At 45.7% G+C, this 12,277-nt stretch overlaps 1 protein-coding gene across 1 annotated transcript in view; it reads right to left on the bottom strand.

Annotated features, from left to right (window-relative positions):
• LOC126354677 (inter-alpha-trypsin inhibitor heavy chain H4-like) overlaps positions 1-12,277 on the bottom strand; it is a 142,760-nt gene that overhangs the window by 112,966 nt on the left and 17,517 nt on the right. The window contains exons 2-3 of the mRNA XM_050004482.1: positions 2,771-2,937; positions 2,560-2,670 (exon numbers count right to left, since the gene is read on the bottom strand). Coding sequence (XP_049860439.1) covers positions 2,560-2,670; positions 2,771-2,937 — 278 coding nt within the window. The remainder of the gene's footprint in view (positions 1-2,559; positions 2,671-2,770; positions 2,938-12,277) is intronic.

The raw sequence follows: 12,277 nt of genomic DNA, 5'->3' as shown, positions 1-12,277 counted from the left end.
CTTCTTCATTTTGACTGAGGGTAGTAATGCCATCAATGACATCCTTTCAACCTGAATTTTAATCCAATTTTTAAGTCTTTCTTGTATTTCCGTCATTACTTCTCCGATGTATAGATTGAACAGTAGAGGCGAAAGACTATACTCCTGTCTTACACTCTTTGTAATTCGAGCACTTCATTCTCGGTCTTTTAGCCTTATTGTTCCTTCTTGCTTCTTGTACAAACTGTACATTATCTGTCCCTTTCTGTAGTTTACTTCTATTTTTTTAAGAATTTCGGACATCGTGCACCATTTTACATCGTCGAGCGCCTTTTCGAAGTCGTCAAACCCTTAACACTTGAGTTTTTTAAGTCTTGCTTCCACTATCATTCCCAACATCAGAACTGCCTCCCTGGTAAACTTACTTTTCCGAAAGCTCATATCGCTGCAGACGCACCCTAACCCCCTCCCTCCCCCTCCCAATCGCACACACACTCTACTGTAAATCATCTAAATTGCCGATATGCGCAAAACCCTTATTCATCTCGTCCAGTATGCGTGTGACACCACTTAACAACCCCTTGTCCAGCGTTACTGAAAACCTGGTCCTGTCTCCAACTCCATTTTAACTAGTTTGCGTCCCAGTGCATCGAATGGTCGTAGACACAAAACTTTCCAAAACCAAGTCAATATAAAACTATAGGATGAGCCATTCGTAGCTTTTCTGATCAGTTCTTCAAGGTAGCCACTCACGGCCACTATATTCCATTCACTGAAGCTCGATCAATGCCGCAGAAGTTGTGAAGCGCATCCTTCAAGTATGTTCTACAGAAGTACAGATTGCTGCCCCGGAAGTGAGTTGCTGTTATAATCATTGGTAAGTACCGGGAGATCAAAAAGTCAGTATAAATTTGAAAACTGAATAAATCGAGGAATAATGTAGATAGAGAGATACAAATTGACACATGCTTGGAATGATATGGGGTTTTATTAGAACCAAAAAATACAAAAGTTCAAAAAATGTCCAACAAATGGCGCTTCATCTGATCAGAATAGCAATAATTAGCATAACAAAGTAAGATAAAGCAGAGATGATGTTCTTTACAATATGTCCACCATCATTCCTCAACAATAGCAGTAGTCGAGGAATAATGTTGTGAACAGCACTGTAAAGCATGTCCGGAGTTATGGTGAGGGATTGGCGTCGGATGTTGTCTTTCAGCATCCCTAGGAATATCGGTCGATCACGATACTCTTGCCAATAATCGCACGGATTGAGGTGTGGGGATCTGGGAGGCCAAGCATGACGAAAGTGGCGGCTGAGCACCCGAACATCACCAAACGACGCACGCAAGAGATCTTTCACGCGTCTAGCAATATGGGGTGGAGCGCCATCCTGCATAAACATCGTACGTTCCAGAAGGCGTTTATCACGCAGGCTGGGGATGATGCGATTCTGTAACATATCGGCGTACCTCTCATCCGTCACGGTAGCAGTGACAAAACCAGAATCACGTATTTCCTCGAAGAAAAGAGGCTCGATAACGGTAGATGTGGTAAATCCAACCCATACAGCGACTTTCTCTTCGTGCAATGGAGTTTCTACGACTGTTCTAGGATTTTCGGTAGCCCAAATTCTGCAATTTTGGGCGTTGACAGACCGTCGGAGCGTGAAATTAGCATCGTCGGTCCACAACACGTTACTCAACGAATCGTCATCTTCCGCCATCTTTTGAAACTCCCCCACCGAAAATGCCCTCCGCTTCACAAAATCGCCAGGTGGATTTTGTACGGATAGCATCGGAGGGCACGCCTCAGTGCCAACCAAACAGTGTATGGAATGCCGGTGCGACGTGCGACTGCACGAGCGCTGGCTGACTTTCCCGTGCATAGACGAACCCGCTACAGTCTCCATTTCTTCCTGAACTGTCTCAGCAGCATTACGCCTTGTGCTCGGTCGGCCACTACGGGGTCTATCGTCTAAACAACCCTTGGCTTCGAACTTCGAAATCATTCTCGCCACAGCTTCATTTGTCAACGGACCTTTACCCGTTCGAATCTCCTTCCTATGGCGATAGGATCGTAAAGCTGAACTGGCACATTCCCCATTCTGATTATACAGTTTCACTAAAAGCTCCTTTTCAGGTAACGTCAACATGCTGCGACTGCTGGCGCATCTGACTCTCCCTCTCATTACAGCTCCTTTTATACACGATTATCATGCGCGGTCACTGACGTTTTGCTGTCCAGCGCCATCTGTCGGGCATTTTGTGAACTCTGTTTTTGTTCTAATAAAACCCAATGTGATTCCAAGCATGTGTGTCAATTTTTACCTCTCTATCTACATTATTTCGTGGTTTATCAAGTTTTCAAATTTATACTGGTTTTTTGACCACTCGGTATATCGGTAGTGTTACCCGAGCACCACACACTTTGAGTTTAAGCGCTAAAGTCGGTAACAGCTATTCGTTACTGCCTACTTTCCTACGACAAATGCTCCATATTTCCAAACTTACTAGGCTTCGAGTGCAACATTATTCGTTAACTCTGTGGTAGCAGTAACCACGCTGAGGCCGCTACCTGAGCTGCACGTGCGCGGCGCCCTGCCCGCCCTCCACGGCCTGCCGGTACTCCTGGCGCGCCTCCTCCTTCCCCTTCACGTACGCCTCGTACGCCTTGCCGTCCATCTCTCTGCAACAGCACAACACGACAGTCAAACCATCTCGTGACGCCGTACGGCAGAGGTGCATCACTGGTTGCACGCGTCACTGTTAGAGGGTCTGCAACTCACATGACGAATCCCGATATGAAGGCCGTCTCCGGCAGGACGGCGTCGAAGCTGATTTCTCTGGACACGTTGGCGGTGTTGGCCACCCTGCTGGTGACCACAGTCCTGGCGTACCGGTTCCGCACATGGCTCACCACGTGGAGGCTGTACACGTCCGGCGGTGGATACCCCTGAAACAAGGCCTAAATGTTATGTTACAAGTAAGAAAAAAAGTTATTATTTAAAATCTCACTGACTTTGGAGGCGACTCTCTGGCCATTTTGTGGCAACCAAATCAGAATTTTCAGTGAGTCTTCCTTTTCCTGACCTTGCCCGTGTCTTCGCAGTAGGCTTGTTGAAAGTGTCCATTATAATTGGCCATCGTCCATCTATTTTGTTCTTATGTAGCTTCCTCTCGCGAGCAGCCTTTGCTATTATATCTGTGACACACTCATCCACTTCGTCATTTGCACGGCTGCTTCAGTTATATGAGTCTATCTGCCTGAGGCCTTTGAGGTGTGTACGGCGTAGGCCAACGTCCAGCGAGGGCGACGTCGCCACATCCTTGCAGGTTGTCAGGAAAACAAGGCGCTCTGCTTCAGTCTATTCCGTATGGGCTGTCCCGGGAGTGAAGGTGTGTTTTCCTCGTGTGTGATACGGTCTGTGTGGCTGGCTTGACATACACTGAGAGGGAGTAAGACACGCATGGAAGCAGCAACGGGCTTCGCGCAGATCCCGTTCTGTTTATGTCCTGTTTGATTCGTGCCACTGTTTGGCAAGACCATATCTCATTCACCAAATGTTTTGCTTTATGTATCGCTTTAAATACGCGCTGTAACGGTTTTAAGTGTTAATTACACCTGCTATTGGACATGGTGAGTTGTCCTTAGTCGAGAATAGCTTCAAGGAGACAAAGACGCCAATGTCAAAACCTCACTGAGTTTCAACGAGATCGCGCAGTAGGGCTACGAGAAGCTGGATATTTCTTTTGCCAAACTGCAGAAAGACTTGGCAGGAACGAGCCACTGTATGTGATTGATGGCAGCGGCAGTCACGAGAATGTACAGTCGAAGGAAGACCGCATTCCGGACTTCCATGTGGCACTACACAGAGGGAAGACCACCATATCCGGCATATGACTCTGGGGCGTCGTTCTGCATCTGCAGCGGCAGTTTCAATAACCATTTGCACCAAAATGACGAAACTAAAAATTAGAAATGAGGTAGTTCATGGACAACTCCGAGCCAGACGCCGTGTAGCGTGCATTCCACTCATCACAAACTACCGCCATTTGCGACTTCAGTGGTGTCAAGCGTGAGCTCTTTGGAGGGTAGGGTGGGGGTCTGTTTTTTTTTCTTTATGAAGCTTGTTCTGTCCCTGTCGCCGTGAGGGCCGTGTGTTGGCTAGGAGTAGACGAGTTGGAGGCCTGCAACTAACCTGTCTTCCTAGTACACTCTCTCTACCTACATCTGGGGTCATGGTCTGCCGCACGATTTCATATCACAGTAGTGGTTTCCAAGCACACTAATTGCAAATCTGTACGCCAGTCTGACGATTAGGCCTATTGTGCTGCAATTTATGAACAGCATTCTAGGAAGTGTTTTCTAACCGGATAACGCTGCCCCACTTACGGCTGTTGTAACCCAACATGCTCTACAGTGTGTGAACATGTTGCCTAGGCCTGCTCGATCACCAGATCTGTCTCCAAACGAACACATATGGGATATAATCGGTCGACAACTCCAGCATTAAACGTCCCTTTTTAACCGACCAAGTAGAACAGGCATGGAACTCCATCCCACAAACTGACATCCTGTCGTGTCCCAAGCGTGGGTTTTGCGAGGGATTGAGCGACACGGTTCGTAAACGGGAATTAGCCGGTTGACCTAATTGAGAGGGAGACTTTTGATCTGGCTAAGATGTTAAATTCCCTGGTGTAAAGGTACAAGGCTAGGATGTTGGTAGAAGTAAACTCGTATGGACGTTATAAAAGTTCTAATTTATTCATAAAGAATACAGATCACCCTAACTGCGTAGTGATTGTACCTACAGAATAGCCAAGCCCATTACAGAGACGGTGACTGACTTCCACCGTTCTGGCTGCCTGATAGAACTTTCCAGCACTTTGCTGCCCACACTAGCACCCTACGTCAGAGTCCCGCGGTCGCTGCCTAAACGCTCATCGGCGACTATCTCCAACTGTCTGCCTGCAGCCCGCCCTCAGCCCAAGTCGGCTGCTACTCACGCTGACTACCGTCGCTGCCTAAACCCGAGAGAGAGAGATCCCCGGAGCGGCGTGCCTCCGAGTTTTGTTAGCTCTTCCCCTTCGACCCCGCCAGCGCTTGGCATGACGTAGCGTCGAGTGCAACTTTTCCTTATTAGGGATTGTTTTAGTATTAACTTCAGTACTTTTCTTCAGAAGCTGGGTGGAGGGGTAGAGGGGCCTCTCCCTATATGGTCACGCACTGCGTCCTGAGCCCTTCATTGGCTCCTCATGACGTAGTGCGGTCCCCACCTAGGGCCCTCTTTCTTTCTCTCTCCGCTCCCAGACTTCTCCCTCTAGCCAAGAGTGTTGATACTGTAAGTTATTGCTTATTAAGGGACCTGCCCAGAGCGCCCTTTTTATCTTAATAGCTGAGTCTGCTTCCTTGCTTATCACGCGCAGCTGCCTGGCCGCTTGGACCGCCGCCTCGGCTATCTGGCTGCGTCGTTATCTTTTGTGACCCCTCTGACACGCCTGGCGTCCCCTGTTAACTCTATCTCCCCGTATGATTTCTGGTGTATCGTCTGAGAACAACTGCATTTAGACTTGGCTTTTCTGCGGTTACAACAATCCGACACTTGTACAACTCAATGCATACACGTTTTCATGCTTACATTTAACATTCTGATGGTTACACCGGTTGTTAATGAACCAGCATTTCGCATTTACTGTAGTGTACCTCGCGCTTACCTTTGATCTTGCAGTGTCAATCACTTAAATACGTTATCCCGACAAAGGTATTCCACAAATCTCATTACTCTACATTGATTACTTGCGATTTTTTTCCCTCAGTATACATGGGTGTCCGTAATTAAAGTTTCTGTTTCTTGTAGAAAGACAACGACTGCTCTTAACGACGTTAAATTTGAACAACATGCTATTGACGGAGAGGTTAACGTCATGGAACAAAATAAAATTAATCAAAATTTTACAAGTATGTGATACCGTAAGCATCTTAACGTAAATGATGTCGGCTACAAATGACAGACGAAATGCAATGCGATGGTTATGGTTTGAGTTGCGCATTGCACCATCCGTATTGTTCAATGTGCACGACAGCACACGTTCGGCCCTCAGTGGTTTTGCCACTGTTCATTAGGTAAGCCTGTCCACCATGGCAAGATCGCGTCACTTCGGCCGGGAAAAATCGGTTTTTAGTTTCCTGATGCGAAAAAGAGTATAGAAAGAAATTTGAGATCGGTTTTTAATTGTCCTGAGGTCAAAAACTGCACAAAATGCAAAATGACATATTTTTCTAACTGTCGTGAGACTGGTGCAAGACGTTGTACGTTGTCCACAGTTTTGCGCCACACGTTGAAATCGAAAAACAGCATGTTCGACAACATATCGAAGTTTCTCAGGGTCCACGTTCAGAATGAGTTGCGCAAGTTCAGCTGCGTTTGTAATCGGAGCACTGAACACAGCATCTTTCAGATAACACCACAGCCAGAAATGACACGGATTAAAATCAGGTGATCTGGACGGCCAGACGGTAGGGAAATAACGGCTGACAGTTGAAGCATTCCCTCTGCGATAAACTGCCCTGTCCCGAGAGAGAGTTCGAAGGACACGTAAAGACCGTAGGAGAGGTCTTACCTCAGGAGTGTACTCGATGAGTGGAAGATTTCGTGGGCTGCTTGTAGAGCTCCGACAGCTGCTAGATATAAGCGGTGCAGAACAAGATACAAGTGGTGCAGAATACGGAATTCGGTGAGGATAGTTAAGGAATCAGGGTAGAAAACCTAAGTGCTCCGACATGCTACATAACACTTGATGACTCCTCTGGCACTATCTGCACGTAACTTCTCATCAGTAGCCCATCTGCTACTCTGAAAACCTATCACCGTAGAAACGGGGCTGTCAAGGCTAGTCAAAACTTAGTACGACGTACGGCGACATGCGACGTAGAAACGGTGTCGACTGAAGACTTCGTTGGATTACTCTTACTTCTGTGTCGATTTGCCCCCATTTAAATGGTCCTTGGGCGGGCTTACAGGACACTCTCGGCAGCTAGTCACGTACTCTGTGCTCTTCCAGTACGATATTTGGTCGCATCTGGATACTCCTTCCTGTCGCTGGCTGCGCCTCGGTATGCAGACGGTCGCGTAGCTCCGAGTGTAGCACTCGCACAAGACGCCTCGAGGTCGTTTTGCGCTGTTATCATTTTCAGAGACTGAGGCAATGCTTTCTGGCTTCCCTGTAGTCGGTTTCTGGACAGCCCCAGTGGAAGAAGTCTCAAATTTTCTAATGTATATCTCTGGCGGAACTGAGATTTTGCAACAAAACGATGTCTTCAGCTCGCATCACCTTCGCGAAATAGTTTGGTGCCAGTTGTGCGTGTGGATTTTCCCTGTGTTTCTGCATACTGACTTGTCCTTGACGATGGAAATGGGCTTCGTCTGTCCACAGAATATTCCGTGGCGATTCATTGTCCACTTCCAAGAGAGCGGGAAATTCCAGAGGAACGTTTGTCTTGCTCGCAAGTAAGCAGGATACAACTCCTGAACGTACGTGATATTGTATGAATAGCAATGCCGTGCTCGCAGGCATCTCCAACGTTCGAGCAATTCCCCGTGTATTCCATGTTTGCGTATCACCGGTTGACCGCTCTTGCAATGCTGTGGTGGCATCTTTGACAGACGTCGGGTCAACTGCTTGCCTCCCTCTACGACATTATATTTCAAAAGGTCCTGGCTTTTAGAATTTGGTTCTCATTTGCTCCTATCCCTTAGCAGATATCGAACCAATGTCCCTTTTTTACCCTTGAGCGTCCTAAACTTCTGCAGGGCTGCTAGCGCACAGCCACCGATCTTGTGAAAGACCTTTACCCGCAACACGCGTTCGTGCATGAAGGCAGTCATGTTGGGCGTCTGCGAGCTCAACTGAGGAACAGCCGTGGGCTGCGCATTGTTGGTGTGCATATTCTGACACTTACAGCGTCATCTATTGATCAAACTTTCGTAATTTTTTTCTACGACGTTTTCCCTGAGTCAATATTGTGCTGGTGAAATTTGACGTCATTCTGAGCTGTGGTTCTCCTTCTGCAGCGTATTGATTGTCGAACTTCAATTATGGACACCACGTATATATTCACATATACATAATGGAACGGGTGTTTGTACGTCTCTGCTGAGAGCACAACATTGTAACATTAATCTGACTGTTTTGTGTAGAATCCTTGAGTTGTTGGGATCAAATAATTATTCTAAGTTTCAAAAGGAAATTCCATGTGTTTAGGGTAATTCGTTCGTTATTACACTACTTTTGACATACAGCAGCACTGAATAGTCACGAAAATTGCACTGATGCCTCATGGGGTTATAGAACTGTTGCCCTGTTTTAATTCTTTCGATAGTTCAATTACAACCAAGTCCTCCCCGGCCAATTTATTCGAATATCAAGCATTTCTTTGCTTCAGTAAATTGTTATAGTTTCAGGTTACTGAAGGTAAGTTTCTCTCGAGAGTTCCGTGGCAACAGCTTTTCCGTCGTCTCGTTATTATGCTATGTTGCAACGTTACGTTACTAGATCATCATAATCAATAGACCACTTCAAATGCAATTAAATTTCCGTTGCGTTACGTACGCATGTCTGCCATGAATTACCATCCAGATTTAGGTTTCTCGTGAGTTCTCTAAATCGCTTTAGGCAAATGCCAGGATGGTTTCGTCGAACTTGGGAGGCAAATTTTTTGAGGCGGGACATTGGTGCCAGCTAATTGCTATGTGGGAAATTGCATAAAAACAATAACCAGTACGGTCGGCATAACGTCCCTTGTCGTTAATTCGCTGGCCGATTCGGTCCGGACCGGCGCATCCATGAATCCCAGAAGCGGCGTGCAAATGAGAGCGGCTATCTGGGAGAGTTTTCCTACAGTGAGGTAACACATACGAGGTTTATTCGGGAAGTAAGGAACGATCGATGCTAAATGAAAAGATGAAGTTTTGCACAGGTGTGTTGGGCAGTGTTTTTAGTATGCTCGTCGATCGCGTTACGTCGTTATATTTAGTTCTGAGCACACATGGAGCATGCAAAGATATTTAGAACAATAGTGTGTCCCGCCAAGTACGAGGACCTGGTGAGAAATTTCGCCTGAGCCTATGCACACAACATTACATAACTGTCGTGCGTTTTCTTCTTGAAGAAAATTCTCAGCCGCATTCTGCAGGGCAATGAAGATGTTTCTGCATCGTTTTCAATTGGAAATGTTTGATTACCCACAATACAGCCCGGAATTGTCTCCCTCTGAGGTTCATCTCAGCTCATATGAACTGCTGGCTATGAAGACAACATTTTGGCACAGACAATGAGCTATAGGCCAGAGTAGAGAATTGGCGGACAGCACTGGTGACTGCCTTCTAAAACGATGGTACTGTTGGTAAAACGCTAAGATAAACGTCTAAGCCGGATCGCGACTTTGGAGATAAGTAGCTGGAAGTTGTAGCTAACTGTTGCAAATAAAACAGTTTTGATTTTCACTGTGGTTTCCATTTCGCGACCTATCGTTCCTTACTTCCCGAATAGCCCTCGTAAATAGGTGACAAACCACTGGAAACAGTAATTACCGCAAAATGTCTAAGAGTAGCCGCGCGGAACAACCTGAGAGGCCGTTTACACGTTCCGTTTAGCGCGCTACAAGAGTCCGCAGACTGCCTAATAAACTAAAAACGCTGGAAATGCGCTGTATGTTAAAAAAAGAGCACAGCAAACACGAAAGAACATCAAAGACGAGAGAAAAACTCTCCGTGCGCAGTACTTCAGAGGAAGAGATGTCATTGAGACTACGAATAGAAATGGTACTGGCAGTGAGGAAGTTTACCTGTTGAAACTATAGTTTTTTTATAAACTTCGAATCAACGGTGGCATGGAATCTTAAAGAAGTCTGCATTTCTCGGAAGAACTAATTGATTTTCTAAGCAGTGTCCTGTTTCGTTAAATACAAGGTCGAATAGGAAACGATAATTATACTTGTTCATCCTCAATTAATTTCGAAAAGGGTATTAACGAATAAATATCAGGCTTCCCTTCTCCTTCTGTCTTCTCATGCAGTTTTATTTTTCACCCGTAATGATCGTTTTTACTGTTGTTCACTACCACGGTGTTTAATGCAGTGGCCACAGTGAAAGCAACACTTGCACAATTCCTCTGAGCTCTTTGAGTGTGGTGTACTGACGTGCGCTTTGTGGCCCGTCTAGCCACAACAGTTTAACATTCCAAGCCCTGTTTACGATGTAAATAAGTTCACTATATTAAATTCTCTATTACTGCAGATGAGCAAAGTTAAGGAATGCTATGCTCATGGCTGCCGTTTTCCGTCGCACACTTTCATCCGTGTCAGCCTTCACTACTACTTGTGATACACGCTGTTAAAAGATCTTGCACTTTCTCGCTTCCGGCGCCCCTCTCAGCTTTGAGCCCCTGTATACTATTAAAAACTGGCTCTAAGCTCTATGGGACTTAACATCTGAAGTCACCAGTCACCTACACTTAGAACTACTTAAACCTAACTAACCTAAGGATATCACACACATCCATGCCCGAGGCAGGTTTCGAACCTGCGACCGTAGCAGTCGCGCGGCTCCGGACTGAAGTGCCTAGAACCGCTCCGCCACAGCGTCCGGCAACACCCGTTAAAACATCTAGTACTTGTAGAGGGGACTAGGCATGCAATAATTCAAATTGGGTTCGGAAACGAGGCAGGGGTGGTTACGTCGGACTGGCTGGTATAATTTGACGTCTGTCCTACCTCCGTAACCTGGTTAGAACCTCATTCGCGTGTTATGTGAGTGTCAGAGCAACGTGGTCGAGTACATATTTGCAGAATACACCAATATGAAAGTTCTGTATGGCGAAGCTCAAGGTAATGGAAGAGCTGCTCGTTGCCATTATCAAGATTGTTATCCACAACGTCCGGCTCCATCGCATACCCTTTCCGCCACAATTATACAACGGCTTCGAGGAAGGGATACTTGCACCGTCAGTAGGCAGAACTGAGGTGCTCCAAGGAGACGCCGAACACCCCATGTGGAAGGGGCCGTGCTGCATTTGGTTGAAGAGAACCTATCAACGAGTGCAAGAGTTAATTTTGAAACGTGCCCTTAGAAAAATTATACAAGACTGTGCTTAAACTGACACACAATATTTTTAGCGCAACGCAATCTAACTTTCAATGATCCCTACAAAAGAATGGTCCTGACTAACATTAACCTATACGTTTCACAAATCACTTACCTCACAAAAATCTTGGTTACTCGAACTACTGCAATACAGCGAGCGCCACTACTGCCAGCTAAATAAAAGATTCAAACTACTAAAGGCACTAACTACTGATAGGAATAGTTAGCAAAAGAAAGATTTTGATAGAGAACAAACAATGTATTTACCTTAATAGTGTTCAAAAGTCATAATATATACATATATAGCAATTCATGACATCCAGTCTTACAAATTTCAAAATTCCGCCATCTCTCTCCCCACATCCATCACTGCTGGCGGCTCACCTCCAACTGCGCAACGCTACGCGCTGTTAGCATCCATCTGCCGCTGCCCAACACTACAATGGCAGACAACAGTGCAAACCAGCCACAGACTGCACACGGCACAGCCAGTGATTTTCATACAGAGCGTTACGTGGCGGTTGCGTTACCAATAAAAAAACCTAAACAGCCTACCTACAATTTCTATCGTTATTAATGAATGGAAAGTTGGTACAATACTACGATAAATGTGTAACCCGGATCGGCGATTAGTTTTCAAATGGTTGTAGCACGGAAACAATACGTTTCCCGACATGGGTTCCTATTCAAACTCACGCCCCTCTATGTCCTAGATGTTTGTTACGGGAATTTCCGAACACCCTGGTTGCAACCCCTCTGGCGCCCCTCGCTAATAACCTCGTCGTTCAGCGTAAGTAAGTTCCTTCTGGCGCACCTATAAGTTTGGTGCTTCAAGCAGCCACTCGTATCGCTTTTGGCTCAAATCGGCCCTCACTAAACTGAAAAGTATAGAAAGCCGAAAATCGACAGCATATGTTAACAAGGTACAAAGGTTTTTTGTTTCAATTAGTGAAAACTATCCTTGACAACTGAAAATTTCTATGTACAGATAGTAAAAGGTAGTTTTTCCTTTTAAGTGATAGCAAATAAAAATCCACTGATGATGCTGTAATTTAAGCGAAACATGTCTCGATAAAGAAGGATAAAAATGTGTTCCTGCAAGGAAGGACTAATCTAAAAATCAATTTATTTGAGTTTTGTTTCAGGAGTGGA

The sequence above is a fragment of the Schistocerca gregaria genome, chromosome 1 (assembly GCF_023897955.1).
Source record: "Schistocerca gregaria isolate iqSchGreg1 chromosome 1, iqSchGreg1.2, whole genome shotgun sequence".
Classification (NCBI taxonomy): Eukaryota; Metazoa; Arthropoda; class Insecta; order Orthoptera; family Acrididae; genus Schistocerca; species Schistocerca gregaria.
The sequence above is the reverse complement of the archived record's forward strand: the minus strand, read 5'-3'. Positions and strand labels throughout refer to the sequence as shown.